The sequence below is a fragment of the Cydia fagiglandana genome, chromosome 25, assembly GCF_963556715.1.
Source record: "Cydia fagiglandana chromosome 25, ilCydFagi1.1, whole genome shotgun sequence".
Taxonomy (NCBI): Eukaryota; Metazoa; Arthropoda; class Insecta; order Lepidoptera; family Tortricidae; genus Cydia; species Cydia fagiglandana.
In genome coordinates, this window is record NC_085956.1 from 10,285,686 (window position 1) to 10,309,842 (window position 24,157).

The 24,157-nt window shown below is 44.3% G+C and overlaps 1 protein-coding gene across 1 annotated transcript in view; it reads left to right on the forward strand.

The window, feature by feature from the left end:
- The window catches only part of LOC134676850 (synaptic vesicle glycoprotein 2A-like), a gene marked incomplete at its 3' end in the record, with an annotated part of 42,996 nt that overhangs the window by 12,363 nt on the left and 6,476 nt on the right, over positions 1-24,157 (forward strand). Inside the window, exons 2-13 of the mRNA XM_063535232.1 lie at positions 1,271-1,407; positions 1,571-1,704; positions 2,110-2,257; positions 3,240-3,402; positions 3,903-4,121; positions 5,897-6,017; positions 7,479-7,604; positions 9,565-9,657; positions 10,683-10,963; positions 11,689-11,921; positions 12,737-12,898; positions 13,362-13,506. Coding sequence (XP_063391302.1) covers positions 1,299-1,407; positions 1,571-1,704; positions 2,110-2,257; positions 3,240-3,402; positions 3,903-4,121; positions 5,897-6,017; positions 7,479-7,604; positions 9,565-9,657; positions 10,683-10,963; positions 11,689-11,921; positions 12,737-12,898; positions 13,362-13,506 — 1,934 coding nt within the window. The remainder of the gene's footprint in view (positions 1-1,270; positions 1,408-1,570; positions 1,705-2,109; positions 2,258-3,239; positions 3,403-3,902; positions 4,122-5,896; positions 6,018-7,478; positions 7,605-9,564; positions 9,658-10,682; positions 10,964-11,688; positions 11,922-12,736; positions 12,899-13,361; positions 13,507-24,157) is intronic.

A 24,157-nucleotide genomic window follows, 5' to 3' on the forward strand; every position in this document is an offset into this window, starting at 1 on the left:
TCCTCAAATATATCTACCCAACCGTCCGATAACATCCACACTTTAATAGCACATAATTGTCCAGATCCCGACACGTCGCGTGTAAACCTTTGTCCTTATAACTGCCCAAAACTCAGTACCACTAACAATATCAAGTACCTGGGTGTTATTATCGATCAGCATCTTAACTTTAAAGCACACATCGAATCTCTGACATCTAGAGTTAGAAAATTAATTTATGTCTTTAAGAACCTAAGACATGCGGCAGATCAAACACTTATTAAATCAGTCTATCTTGCACTTTGTCAATCACTGTTAGTATATTGTATCACGTCCTGGGGAGGAGCAAACAAGACAACGATCATCGATTTAGAAAGAGCTCAGAGGGCAGTTCTCAAAGTTAGCACATTCCGTCCCTTACGTTATCCCACGACTCAATTGTTGACCGAGTGTAAAGTTCTGAGCGTTCGACAGTTATTCGTCTTGAACACTGTAGTAAAACAACATTCACTCATACCCTATAACCCCCAGATCTTATCTGGCAAGCGACGTGCTGACATAATTTGCACCAAAGATTCATTCCGCACCGCAAACACACGTAAGTTTTTTTGTTTCCTCGGCTCTTTCCTTTACAATAAATTCAATCTCCTATTGAATATTTACCCAATGCCCAGTAAAGTCTGCATAAAAGCGGTACAAACGTTGCTCATTGGCAAGGCGTACGAGGACACAGAAAGACTACTAGAAATAGTCACATAGAAGTTAAGAAAGATTTATATGTGTGTTGTACAAACTAATTGCTAAGTATGTCACCACTTAACGTTCTAAAGAGTAGAATATAGTCATAGTCATATAGTTTATTGTTATTATAAATAAATAATCATCTTGTTTGGTAAGCACTTCCCCACTTATACACTGACCTACAAAACGTGCATACCTAAGATACAAGTAAATGTTTACTTAGTTTAGGTATTGTTCAAATTTCCATTAGAGTTTAGAAAATACATATTTGTATCGGTATTAATATTGTTAAATTGATCTGTACCTATCTTAACCTGAATCCATGAATTACTAGTATTTAAGTATAAATTGTATAATTACCATTGTATAAATCAAATTAGCATAAGTTTTAATGAATAAATATTATCTTATCTTATCTTATCTCTTATTCACTTGACATTATAGGCATGTTCAGATATTTGTGAGCACCTCGGCCACACCGATATATCTAATGGCACCTTATACACTCTTAGGTGCTTAAAGACTAAACAAATGTACTGATTTCCTCTAGATGTGTCACATAACAGCGAGCGAGAAGCATGGCGGAGGAACAGGCGTGCCTCGTGCGCGCTCGCTCTGACTCCGACTCGCCCAAGAGCTTCGGGTCCATAGCTCGCACCATGGCCTACACAGAGGACAGACTGACTGGTACGTCCTATATGCAGCACTCTCTTCAATCGGTCCCTCATTGCTGAGGATCGGGATATGCAGCACATATGATGCTTTTGTATGTCTGGCTGTTCAGGGTTTCTCCTCTACATATGGTCATATTTTTGGACAGATTGTGCTTTACTTATTTATTTTTTTACAGATGGCACCGGCGAGCCAGGTACAGTCAGCATGACAGTGAACCCCCCTGAACCCATGGACAATGAGAGTGGCGAGCTCATAGACTATAGCGACACCAGTGCTTTAGACCAGTTCCACGAAGACGCGTTACGACAGGTGAGGCCATGCATATAGACCAGGCGAGGCCCAGTGTTCCATATATGGAACATTACCTCGAACACATCTAGACCTAACAGGTTAGCCTCAGTATAACCATATACTGAGCCAAGTCATTTCAGTCAAGTTGGCCAAGTCATTTTATGTATTACAAAAATTTAAAATACCTAATATTTACATGGTTTTAAAATAGGCAAGTCAGTGGAAATCGAGTTCTGTGGACGCCCCCGGTACTGACTAAAATAACCGACTTGGTTTAACATTACATCTCAAAACTTTTTTGTAGTAGAAGAACTGCGTTTGCGAGACTTGCATCTTTTTACATGTTATTATTTTGATGGATTCTCTTATTTCTACCTTAAACCCGTGTTGAGTTAATGGGTTTTTACTGTATTTTCTTTTCAGGCCGGCTGCGGTATAGCCCAACTGAAGGTGTACCTAGCATGCAGCCTAGCGCTCGCCGGCGCGACCCTAGAACTTTCAGCAGTACCCTTTGTGTTACCCTCGTGTGAGATCGAGCTATGCATACTGCCACACGAGAAGAACTGGCTTGGTAAGTCTTATTAACTTATGTTCCATATTTGGGACGTTATGATAATTGATTTTCCGTATATGGAACCTAGTATGCCCTAGCGACCCTAGAACTTTCAGCAGTGTCCTTCGTGTTACCCTCGTGTGAGATCGAACTATGCATATTGCCGCACGAGAAAAACTGGCTTGGTTATTAGCTCTGTACCAGGCGCTGTAAGATTTATCGGCAGCACATCAATAGAATTTCAACCTTAGCATGTGGATTTAAGCGTCGATATATTTTCAAAATTAATCACGAGTGACTGTTTCTTAAATACAATTTGTTTACTCCGAAGTCAAGCAAAGTTTCTATCCGGTATCCGCCCAGATATTTAGTCACGATCTGGTATCCCGTAGGACAGGGGTCTCCAGACTTTTTTACCCGAGGGCCATATTGCGCCTCAGAAACTATCGCGCGGGCCACCGTGGGTTTGTGCACCCTCCGGTGTCCGGTTGTAGCCGTGAGGAACAGTTCTACTCTTAATGAATGCTGAACCCTGCGGACCGGATCGGAACGCATCGCGGGCCGGATTCGGTCCGCGGGCCGGGGTTTGGAGACCGCCGCCGTAGGATATTGAAATAAGGGCGGGATAGGCCGGATGCCGGATAGTAACCGAACATCCGGTGCATCTCTAATGTAAATGTACAGTATGTGTCTGACCATGGGGCTTTAATTCCAGGGCTTGATTTCACTCGCTAAACTTTTACTATGAGACCAACCCTAAAATCGGGGAAAACTTTTTTGGCTTATCCATAGAAAACGTCGACATCTGATCAGACAAAATGTATGAAAACGTGAAAATTTTTTTTTGGATTTCGTGGTCGGTGCCATAATAAAAGTAGCTCAGTTTAGCGAGTAGAATCGAGCCCTGGATTTAAAGCCCGATGGCCAGTAACACCCTGTATAATTATACAGGATGTTACTGTAATTGGGAATTGTTACTGTTACTGGGAATTGTCTGTAGTGCTGATCAGCCTGGTGGGCGGGTCGCTGGGCGGCCTGGGCTGGGGCGCGCTGGGCGGGCGGCTGGGGCGGCGGCGCGCGCTGGTGTCGGCGCTGGCGGTCAACGCCGTGTTCGCCGCCGTCGCCGCCTTCATGCCCACCTACGGCACCTTCATGATGGCCCGGTGAGTGGAACCGACGTGTTCCGAATGTGGAACAAACATGTTCCGAATATGGAACAAACATACCTATTTCCCGGAGGGGTAGGCGGAGACCACGGATTTCCGCTTGCTACGATCCTGACATTAAAGGGGCCCGCTGATTAATAGTACGCCGGACGGTATCGGCCTGTCAGTTAGAACAAAATTTTGACAGTTCCGAACAACTGACAGGCCGATACCGGCCCGGGCCCCATAAATGACAATAATTTATTGCACGGCATTTACTTTGGTTATAAGTATAACGTAAAAGTTAAATTTAAAAACTATAATTTTGCGTTTGCCTCGTCTTAACCGAACGTTGCACAAAACGTACAATACGATATATTAGAATACAATACAATAAGACTAAGACAGGAGGAATATATTTCCCTCGTGACTTTGAACTTTGCTACAATATGATAGGGTTCAATTTTACATAATTTCTGACACCCTTATGACAATTATCCTTATTAATTACTTTTCAGATTCTGTTCCGCCATCGGCTCAGGCGGTCTAGTACCGACATGCTACTCATACTGCTACGAAGTCTCCCCGCGGCCGCACCGCCGCCGCCTGCTGTCCATATTGGTCATCGCTCACGGCGTGGGAGCGCTACTAGCGGCCGCTCTCGCACATGCAGTGCTGCCGCCTACTGGCGCTGACGCTTTGTTAGACGATAAGGAGCATTTCTCTGCGTGGCACAGGTAAACTTTATTTCCGTATTGAGTTTGTATAGGTACAGACATACTACGTAGCTCTGCTAGCGGCCGCTCTCGCACACGCAGCGCTACCGCCTACTGGCGCTGACGCTTTGTTAGATGATAAGGAGCATTTCTCTGCGTGGCACAGGTGAACTACCAGGGTTATACTTATACTGCTAGAAGTCTCCCCGCCATATTGGTCATCGCTCACGGCGTGGGAGCGCTACTAGCGGCCGCCCTCGCACACGCAGTGCTGCCGCCTACTGGGGCTGACGCTTTGTTAGACGATAAGGAGCATTTCTCTGCGTGGCACAGGTAATCTTTACTTCCGTATTGAGTTTGTATAGGTACAGACATCCGCTAATAGAGCTACATAGCAATGTAGCTCTATTAGCGGCCGCCCTCGCACTCGCAGTGCTGCCGCCTACTGGGGCTGACGCTTTGTTAGATGATAAGGAGCATTTCTCTGCGTGTAATAGGTAAACTACCAAATACAGACATGCTATGTATACTGTTAGAAGTCTCCCCGCCATATTAGTCATCGCTCACGGCGTGGGAGCGCTACTAGCGGCCGCCCTCGCACATGCAGTGCTGACGCCTACTGGCGCTGACGCTTTGTTAGATGATAAGGAGCATTTCTCTGCGTGGCACAGGTGAACTACCAGGGTTACAGACATGCTATGTACAACAGTCTCCCCCCGCGCTATGTATATTGCTACAAAGCGTTTCCAGCTGTCTCACCGCCGCCCCCAGATGTCCAACCTCCAGGCCCCTATTTCACCACGGTAACAGGTGCGACAATAGGCTACATTCCTACTAGTCAAATCAGCTTCTTTTTTAGAACTGTCAAAACGTTTTGCTAATATGGAATTTATATGAAAACAAATATAGTGACGTCACACTCACCTACTTTTTAAACTTCTATCCGATTTATTAAATACAAATTGTGTTTAAAAATAGCTGCTATCTATGTTTTTCTAATAATTATCTGGTGATTTATTTCGTGCACGGTTTGAAATAATTTATTTAAAGTACAGGAAACATCCCTATTCGACAAATCCCCATAGTTGGCTGTGACGTCGCAGCCATCTATGGGCTACAGTTACCGCTTACCATTGGGCGGGCCGTATTCCTGTTTACCACCATCATTGTATTATTTTTGCAGTATTATCAATATTATCATTGGTACGAGCCATGATTTGAACCCGCGACTGTCTGACGTCATATCCACCCGGCCACCACCGCTTATGCTCTGGTTTCCTAGGATAGGTGACAAATACTACGACATCCATATTTAGCCGTATTATTTAGTATGGAGACGGCCGCTATATGACGGTACCGCTATCCTAGGAAAACCGATCTTTATAGATGAATAAATAAATATTATAGGACATTTATTACACAAATTAACTAAGCCCCACGGTAAGCTCAAGAAGGCTTGTGTTGTGGGTACTCAGACAACGATATATATATAATATATAAATACTTAAATACATAGAAAACAACCATGACTCAGGAAAAAATGTCTGTATCATCATACAAATAAATGCCCTTACCAGGATTCGACCCCGGGACCATCAGCTTCATAGGCAGGGTCACTACCCACTAGGCCAGACCGGTCGTCAAATCATGTTCGTCAGATTCGATTCGGTCGTCAAATGAATAAAATTCATTTTTAGTTTAGGGTGGCCATTTTATAGCCGGTGGGCTGCATTGACGATTTACCCTAAGCCCTACGACTATTTTCCTCGATTTAAAATTACATTTTTTTCCTTTAGGTATTTGCTGTTATGTACGCTGCCAATCCTCGCTTCGCTCGTGTCTCTGATATGGACGCAGGAATCGCCGCGGTACTTACTAGATGTTCGCAGGGAAGTCGACGCCATGCTTGTTTATCAGGTATGTTATTACTTTTGACCCCCCCCCCCCCCTCCTAAAATCGTCCAAAAATCATGCTTCAAATGACCCCGTTTCCACCATTATCTGACGTTTTGTTACCATTATCTGATGTCCAGACCTCCCCCCCCCATTTGAAATGACGTAATTTATGAATAGCCCCTTAGTTGCACACTAATTTGAACCTTTCATGAAGCGAATAAAGTGGTATTTCCTTTGTTTCATTGCGTTTTAAAACAAATGAAATTCGATCCAATTTGCTTATAGAACAAGGTTCAAATTAAAAATACTTTCTAATCTTTCTATGGTGGGTCTTACATTATTGTCGAGGCTCGGAAGTAGCTACTTGCAGGCTGAGGATTCGTTTTAAACGGACGACCTTGGGAGTCCGTTTAATTGAATCCGAAGCCAGCAAGTAGCCTTCCAGCCGAGTCATATATAGTGCTTTTCTCAAAAATGGTGCAAGAAATATAAATATAATAAAAATATTATACAGAACAAACGTTCTTACGTATATATTTTCGCAGATAGAAATAGAAACAATTGAAAATTATTGCTTTGCCGCCTTTTTATTTTTTAAATTTTAAAAAAGAATGTATTTTTCTGCCGAAAATACGCCAACCTATTTGAGACAGCTAAATAGTCGCGGTAGGTACCAACATTATAATAATAAGTACTAAATCATCTGTTTGGCTGTTTAATGGGCCTGTGCCTTCATTTGATATGGCTGTTTAAACTTTTTAAAAGTTTGGAACTCGACAAATAATGAAATTTGTATGCAACATTGCAGTTCCAAAATCGAGACTGCAATGTTTTTAACTTTTAATTTTTTGACTGACCATAAACTCCGCACTTCAGGACCTATTTTTTAGACGGCAAAGTCGACTTTGCCGTCCATATTTGAGAAAAATACTATTAATTATAGTCTAACCCCCTTATTCATAAACATTTACTAAAGTTGACAAGCCGATAATAATTGTTTGTCCCTTTCCGACGTATTGGTATGATGGAAAGGGACAAAAGGTTATTATCGGCTTGTCAACTTTAGTAAACGTTTATGAATAAGGGGGTAATACCGTAGGGTTATTCGCAGATTGTCTAGATTTCTAGAACGCAAAATGATTAGTGTGTCGCTTTGCTTAAATCGCAATTAGTCTACATCGCAAATGGTCTAAAACGCAAAATGCAAAACTTTTTATATCACCACATTTTACATAGGTAGGTTAGGTTCGTTAGGTATCTTCAAATGGCCGAAGGCCAAACGGCGCAGAATAGGAGCCCCGCGGAAGCGGGGCTCCGTCGACATCGCTATAAAATTAAGATAAAACGGAAAAAATAATTCGGGCATTTTGCGTTCTAGACCGTTTGCGATGTAGACTAATTGCGATATAGGCAAAACAACACACTAGTCATTTTGCGTTCTAGACCATCTGCGGGTAACCCGTACCGTGTTGTATGTTGCAGAGCATCCACAGCAGCAACCAGGCGGGCTGGTGCTTGTCGGGCGCCGCCGAGTACCGCGCGGGCGCGCTGCAGCTGCCGCCCAAGCGCCCCGCCGCCATACACCACGTCAGGCACACTGTCAAAATGGTAACACATTAACTCTCCAATGTTTAAAACTCCGTAGTCAAGAATAAACCCTTATAGAAGACCGGGGGTCGTTACATCTGCCTCCGAATCTACCCACGGCGCTACACCACGTCAGCCACACTGTCAAAATGGTACATCATATTTATTAAATACATTAGAAACGGGTCACTCACGTATTTTAAATAAAAAAAAGAAAAAATAAATAAACAAAGAAATCATTATCATTTCATTGTCATCTCTGTAAAGAAAAAAAAAACATAACTCCCGCTGGAACAATATAGGCTTTTACACTTCAGTACACCTCCATGAAATAAGATCTTTTTCTAGCAATTGTGATAGAAAAAATAAGTTATATACGGGGTCGGTGTGTAAAAATTACGATTAGCGGAAACCCAGACGTGTCGAAGCCAAAAAATCGGATGTTGACACGATCTTACAAAAAAAAAATAGTTCAAAGTGGCGGCCATTTTTTACAATCTTTGACCACAAACTCTTATCTACAAGGTATCTCTCGGATCCTCAGATGTCCGTCGTACATACCGTTATTGAACTGCAAGTATAGCCATCCAAAGGGGAAACGCAGCCAGCCTTATGGGAACCCTTCGACAGAGCTCGGACCTGGGTGATCTAGCCTAATATATACATATTCGGCTAGATCACCCACCCACATTATGTTATATATATATATTTTAGGTATTAGTTTTAGTTTTGTAGGTAGTTTTAATTTTAGGTTACTTTTTATTCTAGGTTTGTTATTAATTAAAAAAAATAAAAAACTGAAAAAAAAACCGGGCAAGTGCGAGTCGGACTCGCGCACGAAGGGTTCCGTACCATAAAGCAAAAAAAAACGGAATAAAATGCAAAAAGAAAACGGTCACCCATCCAAGTACTGACCACGCCCGACTTTGCTTAACTTTGGTCAAAAATCACGTTTGCTGTATGGGAGCCCCACTTAAATCTTTATTTTATTCTGTTTTTAGTATTTGTTGTTATAGCGGCAACAGAAATACATCATCTGTGAAAATTTCAACTGTCTAGTTATCACGGTTCGTGAGATACAGCCTGGTGACAGACAGACGGACGGACGGACAGCGAAGTCTTAGTAATAGGGTCCCGTTTTACCCTTTGGGTACGGAACCCTAAAAACAAAAAAAAATCCATATCTCCTGGAATGGAGCAAACTCGGATTACGCTAATTTAGAACCAAATGAAGGTATTAAGACAATTTCCAGCTTGCTGGAAATCAATTCCTGAAAAAATCTAATTTGATTGGCTTAAAACTGATTTTATTTTTACTTTACACACATATAACGTGACGACCGTTCTGGCCTAGTGGGTATTGACAAGTGACCCTGCCTACGAAGCCGATGGTCCTGGGTTCGAATCCCGGTAAGGGCATTTATTTGTGTGATGATCACAAATATTTGTTCCTGCGTCATAGGTGTTTTCTATGTATACCGGGTGTGGCCTGTAATATGAGCAAAAAATTAAACTGTAGGCTTTACTCCTCATACTGACCAACATTTGTTCAGCGACTTTTAATAATAACTTGTGGTTTGATTTTTAATACACTCTAAAGTTTATTCTAAGACGCAATGTATTGCGAATTTTGTTATGTTTAAGGCGTGACAAGCAACGTCAATCACAATGATATGGCGTGGCGATGGTGTCCATTGAAGATAATATTTATTTTGTATGAAAAATAGAGAGTCAAAATACTTCATAATTTTTAAAAGTTGTAGAGCAAAAGTGTCACCGTGTGAGGAGTACAATCTATGTTTTTATTATTTGTTCATGTTACAGGCCACACCCGGTATAAGTATGTATTTACCTATATAAGTATGTATGTCGTCGCCTAGCACCCATAGTACAAGCTTTGCTTAGTTTGGGGCTGGGTTGACCTGTGTAAGATGTCCCCCTAATATTTAATATTTATATTATTGATGTGTTTTGTCCGCAGTTCTGGCTCGCCTTCTTCCAGCTGTTTTCTTGCGCGTACAGGAACACCACGTTTTCGCTCGGCGGGGTGATGCTGTTCTCCATGGCTATACAGGTATACATCGGCATTGGCCACACTCATCATCATCATCATCTCAACCATAAGACGTCCACTGCTGAACATAGGCCTCCCCCTTGGACCTCCACACGTACCGGTTGGAAGCGATCCGCATCCAGCGTCTTCCGGCGGCCTTAACAAGGTCGTCCGTCCATCTTGTGGGTGGACGTCCTACGCTGCGTTTGCTAGTCCGTGGTCTCCACTCGAGCACTTTTCGACCCCATCGGCCATCTTCTCTGCGCGCAATGTGGCCTGCCCATTGCCACTTCAGCTTGCTAATCCGGTGGGCTATGTCGGTGACTTTTCGTCTACGGATATTCAGCCTCTCTCTGTCGAAGCCCCGAATATTCGGCGACCGAATATTTGGCATGACATGCGAACATTTTAAGTCAGAATTATAATGAAAACTGTTCGCCAACAAAGCACAACGTTTGCTAAGATATAAGTACTTTTTGCTAAACAGAATTTATAAATGTATTACAGTCAATCAAATCAGACCCAGGAAAAAAGAATATATTTTATAAATCAACAAAAGCTCAAAAAAGGGTCTTCATATTTAACAACTTTCCAAGAAAACAATATTAAATATACCTGGTTTTTGGTTACTTTTGTTGTGTATTTTTTCTCTTTAGGTAGATGCAACAGATATTCTGTATTCGGCCGAATAGTAGGCAACATCTGAAGAATACCGAATAGTATGTATGTATGTATGTATGTGTGTATTTACTTCATTGTACATAGAAATATAAACACGAGAAACACAATTACAGAGTCAATTAAATACAACAAAGGCGAACTTATCCCTGAATGGGATCTCTAAATAATAGTTGCCGAATATTCGCGGCTTCTTAAAATAACTGTGTTTTTGACCCTGTGACAGCCACAGTAGGTCATAGCCGACATCAATTTTGCTTAATATCTGACACACTTATAAAGTTGAGCTGTGAGACCGTGTTTCATATGAGTCATGTGACGTTTTTCAACTCAGCAAACGAAACTAAACCTAATGTTTTTTTTTTCAGTTCTTCCTAGCCTCCCACATACCGTCAGCCGTACTATCCATAGAAAACCAAGAATTTGAAGCGTCGAAAGTGATAATCGAAAACACGACATACGAGAACCGGCACTTCAACGAAACTCTCGAAAATGTCGAATATAGAAACGTGACGTTCAATAAATGCACTTTTAGAGATATGATGTTATCTCACGCGGCGTTTAGGAATTGCTCATTCTACGATGTGGCGTTTTCTAATATCAAGACTTCTTATGCGTACTTCACTGGGTCGCTGTTTGTCAATACTACGTAAGTATTTTTTTTACTTTAATTCAGTAATATTTCGAAAAATTCATACTACACATTTAGCTATATATCTTAATAAACAAAGTCCCGCGCGGCGTCTGTCTGTATGTTCGTGATAAACTCAAAAACTACTGAACGGATTTTCATGCGGTTAAATATCGAGTATAGAAACGTGACGTTCAATAAATGCACTTTTAGAGTTATGATGTTATCTCATGCGGCGTTTAGGAATTGTTCTTTCTACGCTGTGGCGTTTTCTAATATCAAGACTTCTTATGCGTACTTCACTGGGTCGCTGTTTGTTAATACTACGTAAGTATTTCAGTTATTATCATTACTGACTGCCCCGGCTTCGCATAGGTTAACAAATTATACACACAAACCTTCCACAAGAATCACTTTATTATACAAAAAAACTGAAATTTTCGACCGACACGAAAAAGTGATAATTTCGACCGTCTAGCTATCACAGTTCAGGAGATACAGCCTGGTGACAGACAGACAGATGGACAGACAGACAGACAGACAGACAGACGGACAGTGGAGTCTTAGTAATAGGGTCCCGTTTTTACCCTTTGGGTACGAAACCCTAAAAACCATGGCCAATTTTGGTTTTCTAGGCATGAGAAGATAGCAAATGACTCAACCTATCTGCCGTTTTAATTTGGCAAACGATGAACCAAACACCCTGTATATATAAATGTATTAATATTGTATTTTCATTCCAGCATAATCGACACGGACATAACAGTGGGCCGCGAGATAGACGCGTGGTCGGAACTGCGCAACACGATCATACGAGGCATGCGGCTCGCCTGCCTCCGCGAGGCACCTCTCACGTGGCGGCTGGCCGGGGCGTTGAGGGAGCAGGCACATGCGGCGCTGGCTACTATACTAGCTGGCTTATTTGCCGCCATATTTGCCCCGACGCTGGCATTAAGCGGGAAATTTTCACCAAAAGGTATTTTTGAAGCCTTCACTGCGCTCTCTTTTCATTCTTAACCCTCGCTACGCCATGAAACCCTAGCTACGCTCTGAATTCTTCAACGTCCCCAGCTCTGCTTGAAATTTACAAAAAACCCCGGCTAAGTACCTACACTCTGAATTCTTCAACGTCCCTCGCGCAAAATTGTCCTGAAACACTAGCTACGCTCTGAACTCTTCAACGTCCCTCTCTCTGTCCAAAATTACTATAAAACCCTAGCTACGCTCTAGATTCTTCAGCGTCCCTCACTCTTCTAAATTCCTATAAAATCTACTTACTACAAAGTGGTCTGAAATTTTCACCAAAAGGTAATTTTATACAACCTTCTCTTCGCTCGGAATTCTAATATACCTCGCTGAATTCTTCAATCTCGTTCCACCCAAAAGGCCGATAAAGTCTACATTTAGAGTTAGACCAAGAAAAGTCTGCAGCGATTTTGATAACCCACGCAGTGCCAGGCGTGGCTCACTCCGCGATTTCGTCGCTTTGCTACAGGTAGCTAAAAGTACATCCGTTCGACCCCAATTTTGGGGTTTGCCATAAGCCGCGCGTGGCGCTGTCGCCACCTAGCGGCCATATCTGTGCTGATCGTGACAGACGCGTTTTGTTAGAGAGTGAGTCTTCTTCTGTACCTAGTACTATTATTTATTATGTGGCAGAGCATGTGTCACAAACTTCTATGAAATTATGACGTATAAATAACACTTACACTGCGTGAGCTATCAAAATCGCTGCAGACTTTCCTTGGTCTAACATTAGCAAAAAAAAAAGTTACATTTTATTGTTCACAGTGATCCTGTGCGTGATATGCGTGTTCCTGTCCCCCTCTATCTGCGTGGTGCAGAGCGAGACGGCGCTGTACGTGGTGGAGGCGGTATACAGGGTGTTCCTCACGCTGGTGTTCTACGTGGCGTGCGTGGGGATCGTCGACTCGTATCCTGCTAACTTGAGGTAAATTAATAAATAAATAATACAAAAATAATAAAATAATGGGACCCTTTGCCCAGCAGTGGGACCTTATAGGCTCGTAAAAAAAAGAAAAAAAATTTTTGACCCCCCCCCCCTATAATCATCCAAAAATCATGCTTCAAATGACCCCATTTCCTCCTACTTCATACTACCGTCATCCGATGTCCAGACCCCCCCCCCTAATTTGAAATGACGTAATTTATGAATAGCCCCTTAAACTCGCTCCGCTCGTTCTTTAAAAGCAAAGTTTTGCCTTAAAGCAGGGCTCTCCAAGCCCCGGCCCGCGGCCCAAATCCGGCCCGACCGCGGGAGCCAAGCTCCAGGGGCCCTAACAGCAGCAACTAGATACCTGAGCCATCAGACCTCATCCATACCAAGCAAATCTTTCCGCCATATTATTGGTCACCCTAGCGACATCTACCTTAAGAGTTACTTCTTAAACGGCGATATGCGTGTTCCTGTCCCCCTCTATCTGCGTGGTGCAGAGCGAGACGGCGCTGTACGTGGTGGAGGCGGTATACAGGGTGTTCCTCACGCTGGTGTTCTACGTGGCGTGCGTGGGGATCGTCGACTCGTATCCTGCTAACTTGAGGTACATTAATACATAATTACACAATAATACAAAATTGAAGTAAGCATGTGAATACTAAAAGAAGAAAGTCAGCTTCTGGTAACAGAGAGAATAGTTATTTGTACAACAAGAGATCAAAGTTTGATATTTCTTCCAGTGCTTATTTTGAGTCCCGTGCAAGCGAAAGATTCTATAATATAAATCTAATTTAGAATCTTGAGCGTAGTAAGGGATTCAAAAGCGCACGAGATGTAAATAACTTTGATCTCGTGTAGTACACAAAATTTTTCACCCTAAGCAGTGAGAACATACCTAGAGGGACAGAGATAATAGAACCCAATTATATCGAACTTGTATTAGACCCCGTATGTTGAAATGACATTTGACTATAAAGGTCACTTGAATGACATTTTGTCTCACTCAGTGAGACTCTCTGAGAGCTCACTGAGTGAGACCAGGGCTCGGGACCGGTATTTTTAGAAAACCCCGAAATAGACCAATATTTAGAATTATTTTATGCTCTTTACGTAAGACTGGGTCATGTATTTAGGTAACGAATTTGTGATATCAGATTGTCCAATTAAAAAAGAAATAATAAACCAAAGAACGTAATAATACCGGTATTTTTGTATGAAAAAAGAAATAATAAACCAAAGAACGTAATAATACCGGTATTTTTGTATGGAGCAAATACCGGTTTCCGAGCCCTGAGTGAGACAAAATGACTCAGTGAGCAAAATCGCATTTTGCTCACTGTTTTTAAGAAGCAAAGTACCCTTGTTCGAGCTGCTGAGGTGAAAAAGTTTTTTTCAAGATCCTGGGACCTATTTAGAGAGATGACGGCACCTGGAGGATCCGGAAAAATGCCGAGATCGAGGAGTTAGTGGCCGAACCCAATATCGTCGGCGAAACGAAAGCGCACAGACTTCGCTGGTTCGGTCACCTACTCAGAATAGGGTATTGAAAAGGTCGTAGCTTGATTCGCAATAAAAACGAGGAAATCTTGCAAAATATAGGTGTAATTTTTCCGTAAGACATTAGTGACAGTAAAAACAGTAAAATATAGAAAAAGTATAAAAGTATATCGATATCAAAGGAGGCCGTCAACTACACTCCCCACCCTAGTGCGCAAACTAGCACTAATCAGCTAGGGTAGGTACAGGAGCCACGCGCGCCACAGACGCAGCACGCCGGTAGCGGTGCTGACGTCGACCACCCTGATGCGACCGTCTTTTCCCGGTAGGACATTTTTTATTACGCCTCGTGGCCACACGTTTCGAGGCGAGTCAGGGTCCACCACAAGCACAAGGTCCCCGACACTCAGTGGCTTCTGCTCCTGTTGCCACTTCTTTCTCGGTAACAGAAGCGGGAGGAACTCCTTCATCCATCGCTTCCAGTACATGTCGGCCAATCGCTGCGCTATTCGCCATTGCTTCCTTAAGGCTAAGTCCGAATCGTCAAATACGCCATGTATTGGTAACCTGGATGAAGAGCCTATAAGAAAGTGGTTGGGCGTAAGCGCGTCAGAGGAGCCCGGCTCTACCGACACGTGTGTTAGTGGTCGACCGTTGACAATACCTTCTACTTCCGCTAGTAGAGTGCTTAGAGTTTCGTCTCGAGGCGCTCGTTCTTTTAAGATGACACGAAGAGATCGCTTCACGGTCCGAATCAAGCGCTCCCACGCCCCACCCCAATGGGGGCTGGCAGGCGGAATAAAAGTCCAGCGAACTTGATTGTTAAGAGCTTCGGCTCTAAGTGATTCTTCGTCGAGCTCCTGTATGGATCTTCGCAATTCGACGTCTGCTCCGCGTAGGTTCGTGCCGTTGTCGGAATAAATATGCGACGGCCACCCGCGTCGGGACGCCATTCGTCGAAGCGCCATAATCAATGAGTCGGTAGTAAGTGTGTGAACAACTTCTACGTGGACTGCACGAACTGTTAGGCAAGTAAACAAAACGCCGTAACGTTTTTCTCGACGTCTGCCTACTGTGACTTCCATGGGCCCAAACAGATCGATCCCGCAAAAGGTGAAGGCACGTTGATGATGCGCCATGCGCGCTTGAGGTAAGTCACCCATCCGAGGCACCTGTGGGGTAGCCTTTCTTAACCTGCAGAGCATGCAACGAGACGCAACATTTTTGACGGTAGGTCGCAAGTGAATTATCCAAAATTCTTGTTTTAAATCACGTACTACCGCTTCTTGGTGTCCGTGGGCAGCCTTCACATGATAATGCTTGACCAAAAGCTTGGCAGTAGGATGCCGTCCGTCAAGAATAATGGGCCTTTTCGCTTCCTGAGGTACGTCAGAAACAGCATCAATGCGGCCGCTCACGCGCAAAACATTGTTCTCGTCCAAGTATGGAGATAGATTTCTCAGCCGACTATTGCGTGGCAAGTCTTTTCCTGCCTTTACTGCTTGTATATCACTGGCAAAGGAATCTTCTTGAGCTTGCCGCAGGATTAACTGCTTTGCTTGCTCCATCAGGGCGTAGTCGTCAAGTGCGATACCTCTGCATTTATTTACAAACTTGAGAACACAAGCGGTAGATCGCATGAATCGTAGCCACGAGGAGAAGCGCTCAGGGTCAGGAACCGGGAAACAAGTACGTGAGTTTTCTACTACGGTCATGCAAGCTTCAGCGCCGACTTCATTTTCGGGTTCCAGGACGTTCACTGGCCAGCAAGTCTCATCGCTGTACAAAAACTCGGGTCCCTTGAACCACACATTGAGAAAAGACTGGTAGTTGTGTAACAGGCTATATTGGTGTTATGGTTTTTAAGAGCTATGGACTATCAGTGGTACTCAGGGTTCGTGGGTCTGACGCTCTATTGTCACACTACACGTCTGTGATATTCCTAAAAATCTATTTAATAACTAAAATTCATTTTAGACAGGGAGAATGAGAAGTAATGGGCGCCAGCACGCTGTAGAGCGTACAAAATAGGTAAAAATAAGATGAGGAAAAGAAAACTATTGTTTAAGCTCGAGACAATTAAATATAATATCAATGTTTCACACAAAAACAGTAGTACAGTAAGGCAGTACAGAAAATAACCTTATGCTATTATTATACTAAGAACACTATGCTATCGGACTGGTTACGCAGTCTCAGTTAAAGTTTATTATGTCTATACACTAATTATGCACTGAGCACTTGAAGTTTATTAAGAGGCCACTATTGCGTGAAGCTAATTAAAGTCTATTGATACTAGCACACCTAAATCACGTGTCTATAGGAAGAGGCAGTCTAGCTGTGACCACGTATTACGCCAGAGGCGCATAGGTGGCAGCCAAAAGCCGCGGTGACAACGTGCTGAAACCGTCAGCCACGTGTCCAAGTGACCGCCTATCTACCACGCCAACGTCGCGATGCGCAACAGGAATCACGAGCTCGAAAGAGCCAATAACAAATTAGATCTGACCACACCTGAGTCACGTGTCCGTAGCAGAAGCCGGTGAAGCCGTGGCCACGCACTGCCCCAGAGGCGCGCAAGGGAACAGCCAAGAGTCGCGGTGACACGCGGTGATACCGTTAGCCACGTGTCCAGGTGGCTGCCTGCCCGCTTCGCCAACGTCGCGCTGAGCAGCACGAAGCTCCAGCCCAAGGTCCACAACAACGCCCAGCGCCGACACGTGCCCGAAGAAAAAGCCCAGGGTAGGGACCGGCATTAAAGCTAAATGGAAAAAAAAAAACACATATTGAAACCCAATATCAAAAAAAAAAGATTGATTCTCCACTGAAATTAACTGGACAGTTACTAATCTGACACACCGATCTGGCATTTACAGGAAAACCTACAAATTGGCCATGCGGTCATCCGACACACATGGGCAAGGACGAAGAAAAAAGGTTACATTTCCTACAATAAAATCGCAAATGCTTACCCGGATTTCAAGTGAAGCGATTGATGCTACACTGCTGACATTTATAAAAAATATTTCTTAAGAATTCCCTACGGGAATTTAATGTAGGACGCCATATTGTTCTGTTTGCTGTAACAAAGAAATGTAAAATCAGTAAAAACGAACGTTATAAAAAACCGGGCTATATTTCTATAAAGATTTGCGCTGTGGCTCACCTTGCTACAAAAAGTGGAGATGTATTTCCATATTTTACCGGGATGGCTCCCGTAGAAAGCGACCAGAGAAGATCTGCACCAGCTTCCTCACATGGCTGCGGAAATCTCAGTGACTTGATCGCGTTCGACAATCAATTTCCTCTCCTGTCACTTTTTTCAAACAAAACCCACGCTCAGAGCCAAGGAATTTTGCCAGGCATTGCAAACGATGTCCCAAACAATATTTGAAAATTATAATATTAAAAGACCAACGATACCGAGTACTAATATTTTTGAAGAATTAAACCTAAATATTTCAACCATTAAAGAAAATATTTAATACTAAATAAGAACCATAAAGCTTCCTAGAGCAACAGCTCGCCACTAAGTGTTGAAATGTCTCGCTGTGCGGATAGATGGCGCTGAAAACAATCCTGTACCTGTCTTATTACAATGTCGCTGTGAGTATGGAACTAAAAAAAAAAGAAATTGCCTCAGTTACGTTTGAAACGTAACAGTTGAACGTTTCTCTTGTAGCAATGTCCGCCACGTTCAGTCCTGTTGGCACATATCTCCATTCAGAGGCTTGTGACAGGTCGTCGATCTCGCCTAATCTATTAGCTTCGAAAGTCTTGTATCGACGAGTGTTGTTGCCAATCCAGTGTAGCACCGTACTCGAATCGCACCAAAAGCATCGTCGTGTGACGGGCAAACGATGTGCCTTCGCTATTGAGTCAGCGAGTCGAGCTGCTAGCAACGCAGCTTGCAGTTCCAATCGCGGCACAGTTTGAGGTTTCACCGAAGATACTCGGCTTTTGCTGGCAACAAATGCGACACATATCTGATCGTTACTCTTCCAACGCCAATACGCAACCGCTGACATTGCCTTAAGTGAGGCGTCACTGAATAAATGCAGTTCTAAGTCACTATAGCATTGCTCGGTCACGGCATGAAAGGAAGAGCTTGGTAAAGTTGTGGTCAACTCATCTCCCATCTTACACCTGGCAGCACATGACTGGTACCATCTTGGTAGGCGAATTTCTCCAATAACCTTCAGTAATTCCAACCAACTGCACCACTTTTTATACAATTCATCTGGAATAATATCGTCCCAGTCGATATGGAGACGCCAGGTGTCTTGCAGCATAACTTTGCCTTGTGTAGTAAATGGTGACAAGAACCCAAAAATGTCAAAAATTGACATAATAACACGCAACATAACCCTCTTCGTAGGTCTCAGTTCGCCTTTGATGACGCTGTCGGGAATGCGCTTGAATGACACATCGAACCCCAGTTCATCCTTGGCAGGGTACCAAATCAGTCCAAGAGTGCGCTCACCTTCATCATGATCGTCCAGTCCAAACCTCACAGCTGTATTACCTAAAATATCCTTAGGTATAGTGTCGAGCACATTTGCGCTATTACACGTCCAGTTGCGGATTTCGAAACCTCCCGCACTGTGAATATCGCGAATATTCTTTACCATACTGATGGCGGTAGCTTCATCCGGCAGACTATCGATATAGTCGTCCATATAGTGCTGGCGGTGTATAGCAGAGACGGCAGCTGGAAGCGTAGATTCGAACCTGCTAGCGTTCTTGTTCTTAATGTACTGGGCAATAAAGGGCGAGCAGTTCGCACCGAAAATCAGCGACGTCATCGCGTACGTCTTCACTGGGCCTGTGGGGTTCCTACCTCTCCACAGGAATCTGAGGGCGTTCTGATCTACGGGATTAATTTTAATTCTCAAAAACATATCTTTTATGTCACCGGTTACGGCTACCCTATCCTCTCGAAAACGAACCATAATGCCGAACAAGGAAACGAGTAAATCTGGACCCGTGAGAAGAAAGTCATTTAGAGACTTGCCTTGACTTTTAGCTGCTGCGTCATAAACCAAACGCAGCTTCTTCTTGTTCGGATTGTCAACTCCGAAATGTGGCAAGTACCATGTGTTAGGCGTGAGTGACGTGTCGGCCATTTCCCGTGCGAAATCGTTTTCAAACAAATGGTTGACACGTTCCTCGTACCTGAATCCATAAGCTTTATCAGCTAGCATTTTCTTTTCTACACCCTGTAGCCGCTTAAATGCGCTAGGGTAACTATGGGCAAGCTGACGTGCGGATCTTTCCACGGAAGACCCACTGACCACCTGCCATTGGTGAGCACTGCAGACTTCTCTAACATTTCCTGCGCTTTCACATCGTCAGCATTCTCTCTAGGCTTACCTGCAACTCCCAAAGAGTCGATCGCAAACGAGCGGCGTACCTCGTCGTGTAGCTCACGCAGTGCGTGCGCGACGGCGTCTTCCTCAGGCACCACGCAGAGGTTGAGCGTGGCGTGCGCTGATCGTGCCGCTTGCGACGCGCGCGGCACATGTACCGGCCCATGGACACACCAACCTAAGGGGGTGCGTGTAGCTGACGGTTCGTTATCAGGCCCTAAGCATACTTCTAAAGGCACAAGTAAATTATAATTGTCCTGACCTATTAACAACTCTGGCTTAGAAATCTTAGCAAAAGGAAGTTGAGTTTTAAGTTTTTTCAAATGCTCATACTTGTCGCAGTCTACTAAGTTAACATTTTGTACAGGTATACTTAATTGTTGAACGTTACGTACATTTAAATCATGTGTACTACCACTAGCACTAGAAATACGTAAAGTCAGTACAGTTGCTTCGTGCACAAGCTCGTCGTCTTTCCAGGCGCCGCACACGCGCATGGACTCGTTGCGGCCGGTGAGGCCGGCGCGCGCTGCTAACTCGGAGCTGAATAACGAAACTGAAGACCCGTCGTCCAAAAATGCAGTCGTACTAAACACGCCGTTCGGTCCGTGAATGTTGACAGGAACTACTTTCAATAGAACGCGCTTTTCGGTATTTATAGAGCACGTCGCAGCTTCTGTTACAGACGATGACTGTATTGTGGAACTCGATGGTGACTCCGTGACTGAGGTTGACTCGGGCTGCGGCAAGGCGCTGACGTTAACGTCAACCGGGCGCAAAGTTGAAGCTTTGCCATCTTTGCTGATGTCTACGTAGTGCAATAGACTGTGGTGTGCACCTCCGCATCCATCCTTGTCGCACACAGGCGCAGAACAAGTCTCACGATCGTGGCGTTGCGATATGCATTTGTAGCAGAGTCCGTACTTCTTAACGTGGCGCCATCTGTCTTTACGAAAAGCGCGTTTAAACTTCTTACAGTCAGGCAACTTGTGACATTGAGTGCGGCAAAAGAGGCACTTATCGCTCTTCTCTTCGTCGTCGCGTTGGTCAGTTTGCAAAAAAATTGCTTGCGCTTTCGGTGCAACTTTAGTAGTAGTATCGTGTTGCTTTTGTTTATTCTGCTCAGGGCGATAACTTTGTAGATGAACGTTGGCGGTCGTGGTAATCTTGAGAGCCTCCATGTTGAGAAAGTCGGACATAATATTCAAACGTGACTTTGCTCCGTCCTTGATTAGTGGATAGCTATAATCCGACCACTTTGAAACGAGTACTGGAGGTAGTTTCGATATCAACAATGGGACAATGCTAAGCCCTTGCACGTACTCCTCGCGCCCCACTGCCTTCACAGACTCGACGAAGTTTTGGACTTTGACAGAAAAATTGACAATATCTTTCTGGTACTCTTGGGACATAGTCTGAAGCTTCTTAATGTCATGAATGAGTCTGCTTATAATACACTCGGGGTCGCCGTGACGAAGTTCAAGTGTCGCCATTATACGATCAGGAGAGGCGGCGGTCATAAGCAGGGCTGACACGGTTTCTTTGGCTTGTCCTTGCAGACACTTACGTAATCTCCATAAGTTTTCCTTCGGGGTAAATTTACAAACGTCAGTTGACTCCTCAAACGCTTGTTTAAATTGCAGCCATTCGAGCGGATCGCCGGAATATTTCGGTAAATCTCGCGGCGTACATATGCGGCTCAAAATGTTGGCGTGCGACTTATCTTTAGTGGAGGCGATCGTCAAATTCTTTACTGCGGCTGCGAGTAGCTTGATAGTACCATTATAGCGCGCTCATATTCTAACCTTTTCCGTATGGCAGACGAGGATTTGGATACCATGCTGTGCGCTGGCAGCGGGTGCGGCACGTCGGTGTGCGCCGAGGTTTCCATGTGGCTGCTGCCAGCAACGAACGTCGTGTCTGCTGGTCGAATAGTCGTTGAGTGCGAGGGCGAAGACTTGGACATTCTTATTACCTCGGGTTTTGCATCGCGCTCTGCGCGTGTTAGACTTCTTGTTCTTATAGGAGTGCGAAACATTATGTAGCTCGAAACTTACTTAGTGCGCGGTTCAAACATAACACTAGGACCAGCTCGAAGACCAATGAAAAGGTCGTAGCTTGATTCGCAATAAAAACGAGGAAATCTTGCAAAATATAGGTGTAATTTTTCCGTAAGACATTAGTGACAGTAAAAACAGTAAAATATAGAAAAAGTATAAAAGTATATCGATATCAAAGGAGGCCGTCAACTACAGGTATTATCCTATATTTAAAATAAATTATTTTACACCATGCATGAAATTAAGCATCAGATAATTATCAGAAAAACACAGATAGGAGTTATTTTTAAACAGAAGTTCTATTTAATAAATCGGATAGAAATATAATAAGTTCAAAAACTAAAACCCGACTACTGCAAATCGCGCTCTAAAAAGTATGAAACAAGATAGAATTCTTATCTAAAATTATCAAGCAGGAAATATTAATACAGGAGATTCAGAGGATCGCCGTGGTCGTATGCCACGATTATAAACTTAAAAGTAATGTGGCATACGACCACGGCTATCCTCTGAATCTCTGTAAATATATAAAAAAAATCAGTAAATTATATTACGTTGTATTTTTATATAAAAAAAATGGTAACATTTATAATATTTCCTGCTTGATAATTTTAGATAAGAATTCTATCTTGTTTCATACTTTTTAGAGCGCGATTTGCAGTAGTCGGGTTTTAGTTTTTGAACTTATTTTTTATTTAATTAATTTTGGGGTCATGATTTCGTTACTAACTTTTTGAAGTCACTTTATATTACTTTTGCGAGGGCGTCCTCAGTACAGAAATGCACGCAGAGCGCCGCCTATACCGGGCTACGCCCTTTAGTGCCTATGAGGGCGCCGAAGGCGCCCGGTTTTGGAACGCGTACGTCGGGTTACGCTCGACACTTTTGGTATGAGGGCGCCTTCGGCGCCCGGCTTTGGAACGCGTACGTCGGGCTACGCCCGACTCTTTTAGTATGACGGCGCCGAAGGCGCCCGGATTTGGAACGCGTACGTCGGGTTACGCTCGACACTTTTGGTATGAGGGCGCCTTCGGCTGCGGCTTTGGAACGCGTACGTCAGGCTACGCCCGACTCTTTTAGTATGAGGGCGCCGAAGGCGCCCGGTTTTGGAGCGCGTATGTCGGGCTACGCCCGACTCTTTTAGTATGGGGGCGCCGAAGGCGCCCGGCTTTGGAACGCGTACGTCGGGCTACGCCCGACACTTTTAGTATGAGGGCGCCGAAGGCGCCCGGCTTTGGAACGCGTATGTCGGGCTACGCCCGACTCTTATAGTATGAGGGCGCCTTCGGCGCCCGGCTTTGGAACGCGTACGTCGGGCTACGCCCGACACTTTTAGTATGAGGGCGCCGAAGGCGCCCGGCTTTGGAACGCGTATGTCGGGCTACGCCCGACTCTTTTAGTATGGGGGCGCCGAAGGCGCCCGGCTTTGGAACGCGTATGTCGGGCTACGCCCGACACTTTTAGTATGAGGGCGCCTTCGGCGCCCGGCTTTGGAACGCGTATGTCGGGCTACGCCCGACTCTTATAGTATGAGGGCGCCTTCGGCGCCCGGCTTTGGAACGCGTACGTCGGGCTACGCCCGACACTTTTAGTATGAGGGCGCCGAAGGCGCCCGTCTTTGGAACGCGTATGTCGGGCTACGCCCGACTCTTTTAGTATGGGGGCGCCGAAGGCGCCCGGCTTTGGAACGCGTACGTCGGGTTACGCCCGACACTTTTAGTGTGAGGGCGCCGAAGGCGCCCGGCTTTGGAACGCGTATGTCGGGCTACGCCCGACTTTTTTAGTATGAGGGCGCCGGAGGCGCCCGGCTTTGGAACGCGTACGTCGGGCTCCGTCCGACTCTTTTAGTATGAGGGCGCCGAAGGCGCCCGGCTCTGGAACGCGTACGTCGGGCTACGCCCGACAATTTTAGTACGATGGCGCCGAAGGCGCCCGGCTTCGGAACGCGTACGTATCTTGTAAAAAAATTGACTGTTTCATACATTTTGGCTGATCAAGACTTCTATACCTATTCACGTTATAAAATGTTGCAGGACATTAAAAAAACACCACGTATAGCGGCCAAACAAATTTCTTTTGCAAAAACCTTTGAGGTGACGAGAGGGGTAGAGAGGTTATTAAATTAAACACATGCGCTCTATCTAATGGTCCGTTTACTACTGACTAATTATATCAACAATCTGTCTCCCTATACTATACCACATTACAGGGGTAGTTGGCAAAGAAAAATGTTTGACAATAACATTTTTCTTTGACGTTACGTACATTTACAATTAAGTACAATTAAGACCTTAAATGCTAGGTACAAAAAGTTTAGTTCTATTTTTGT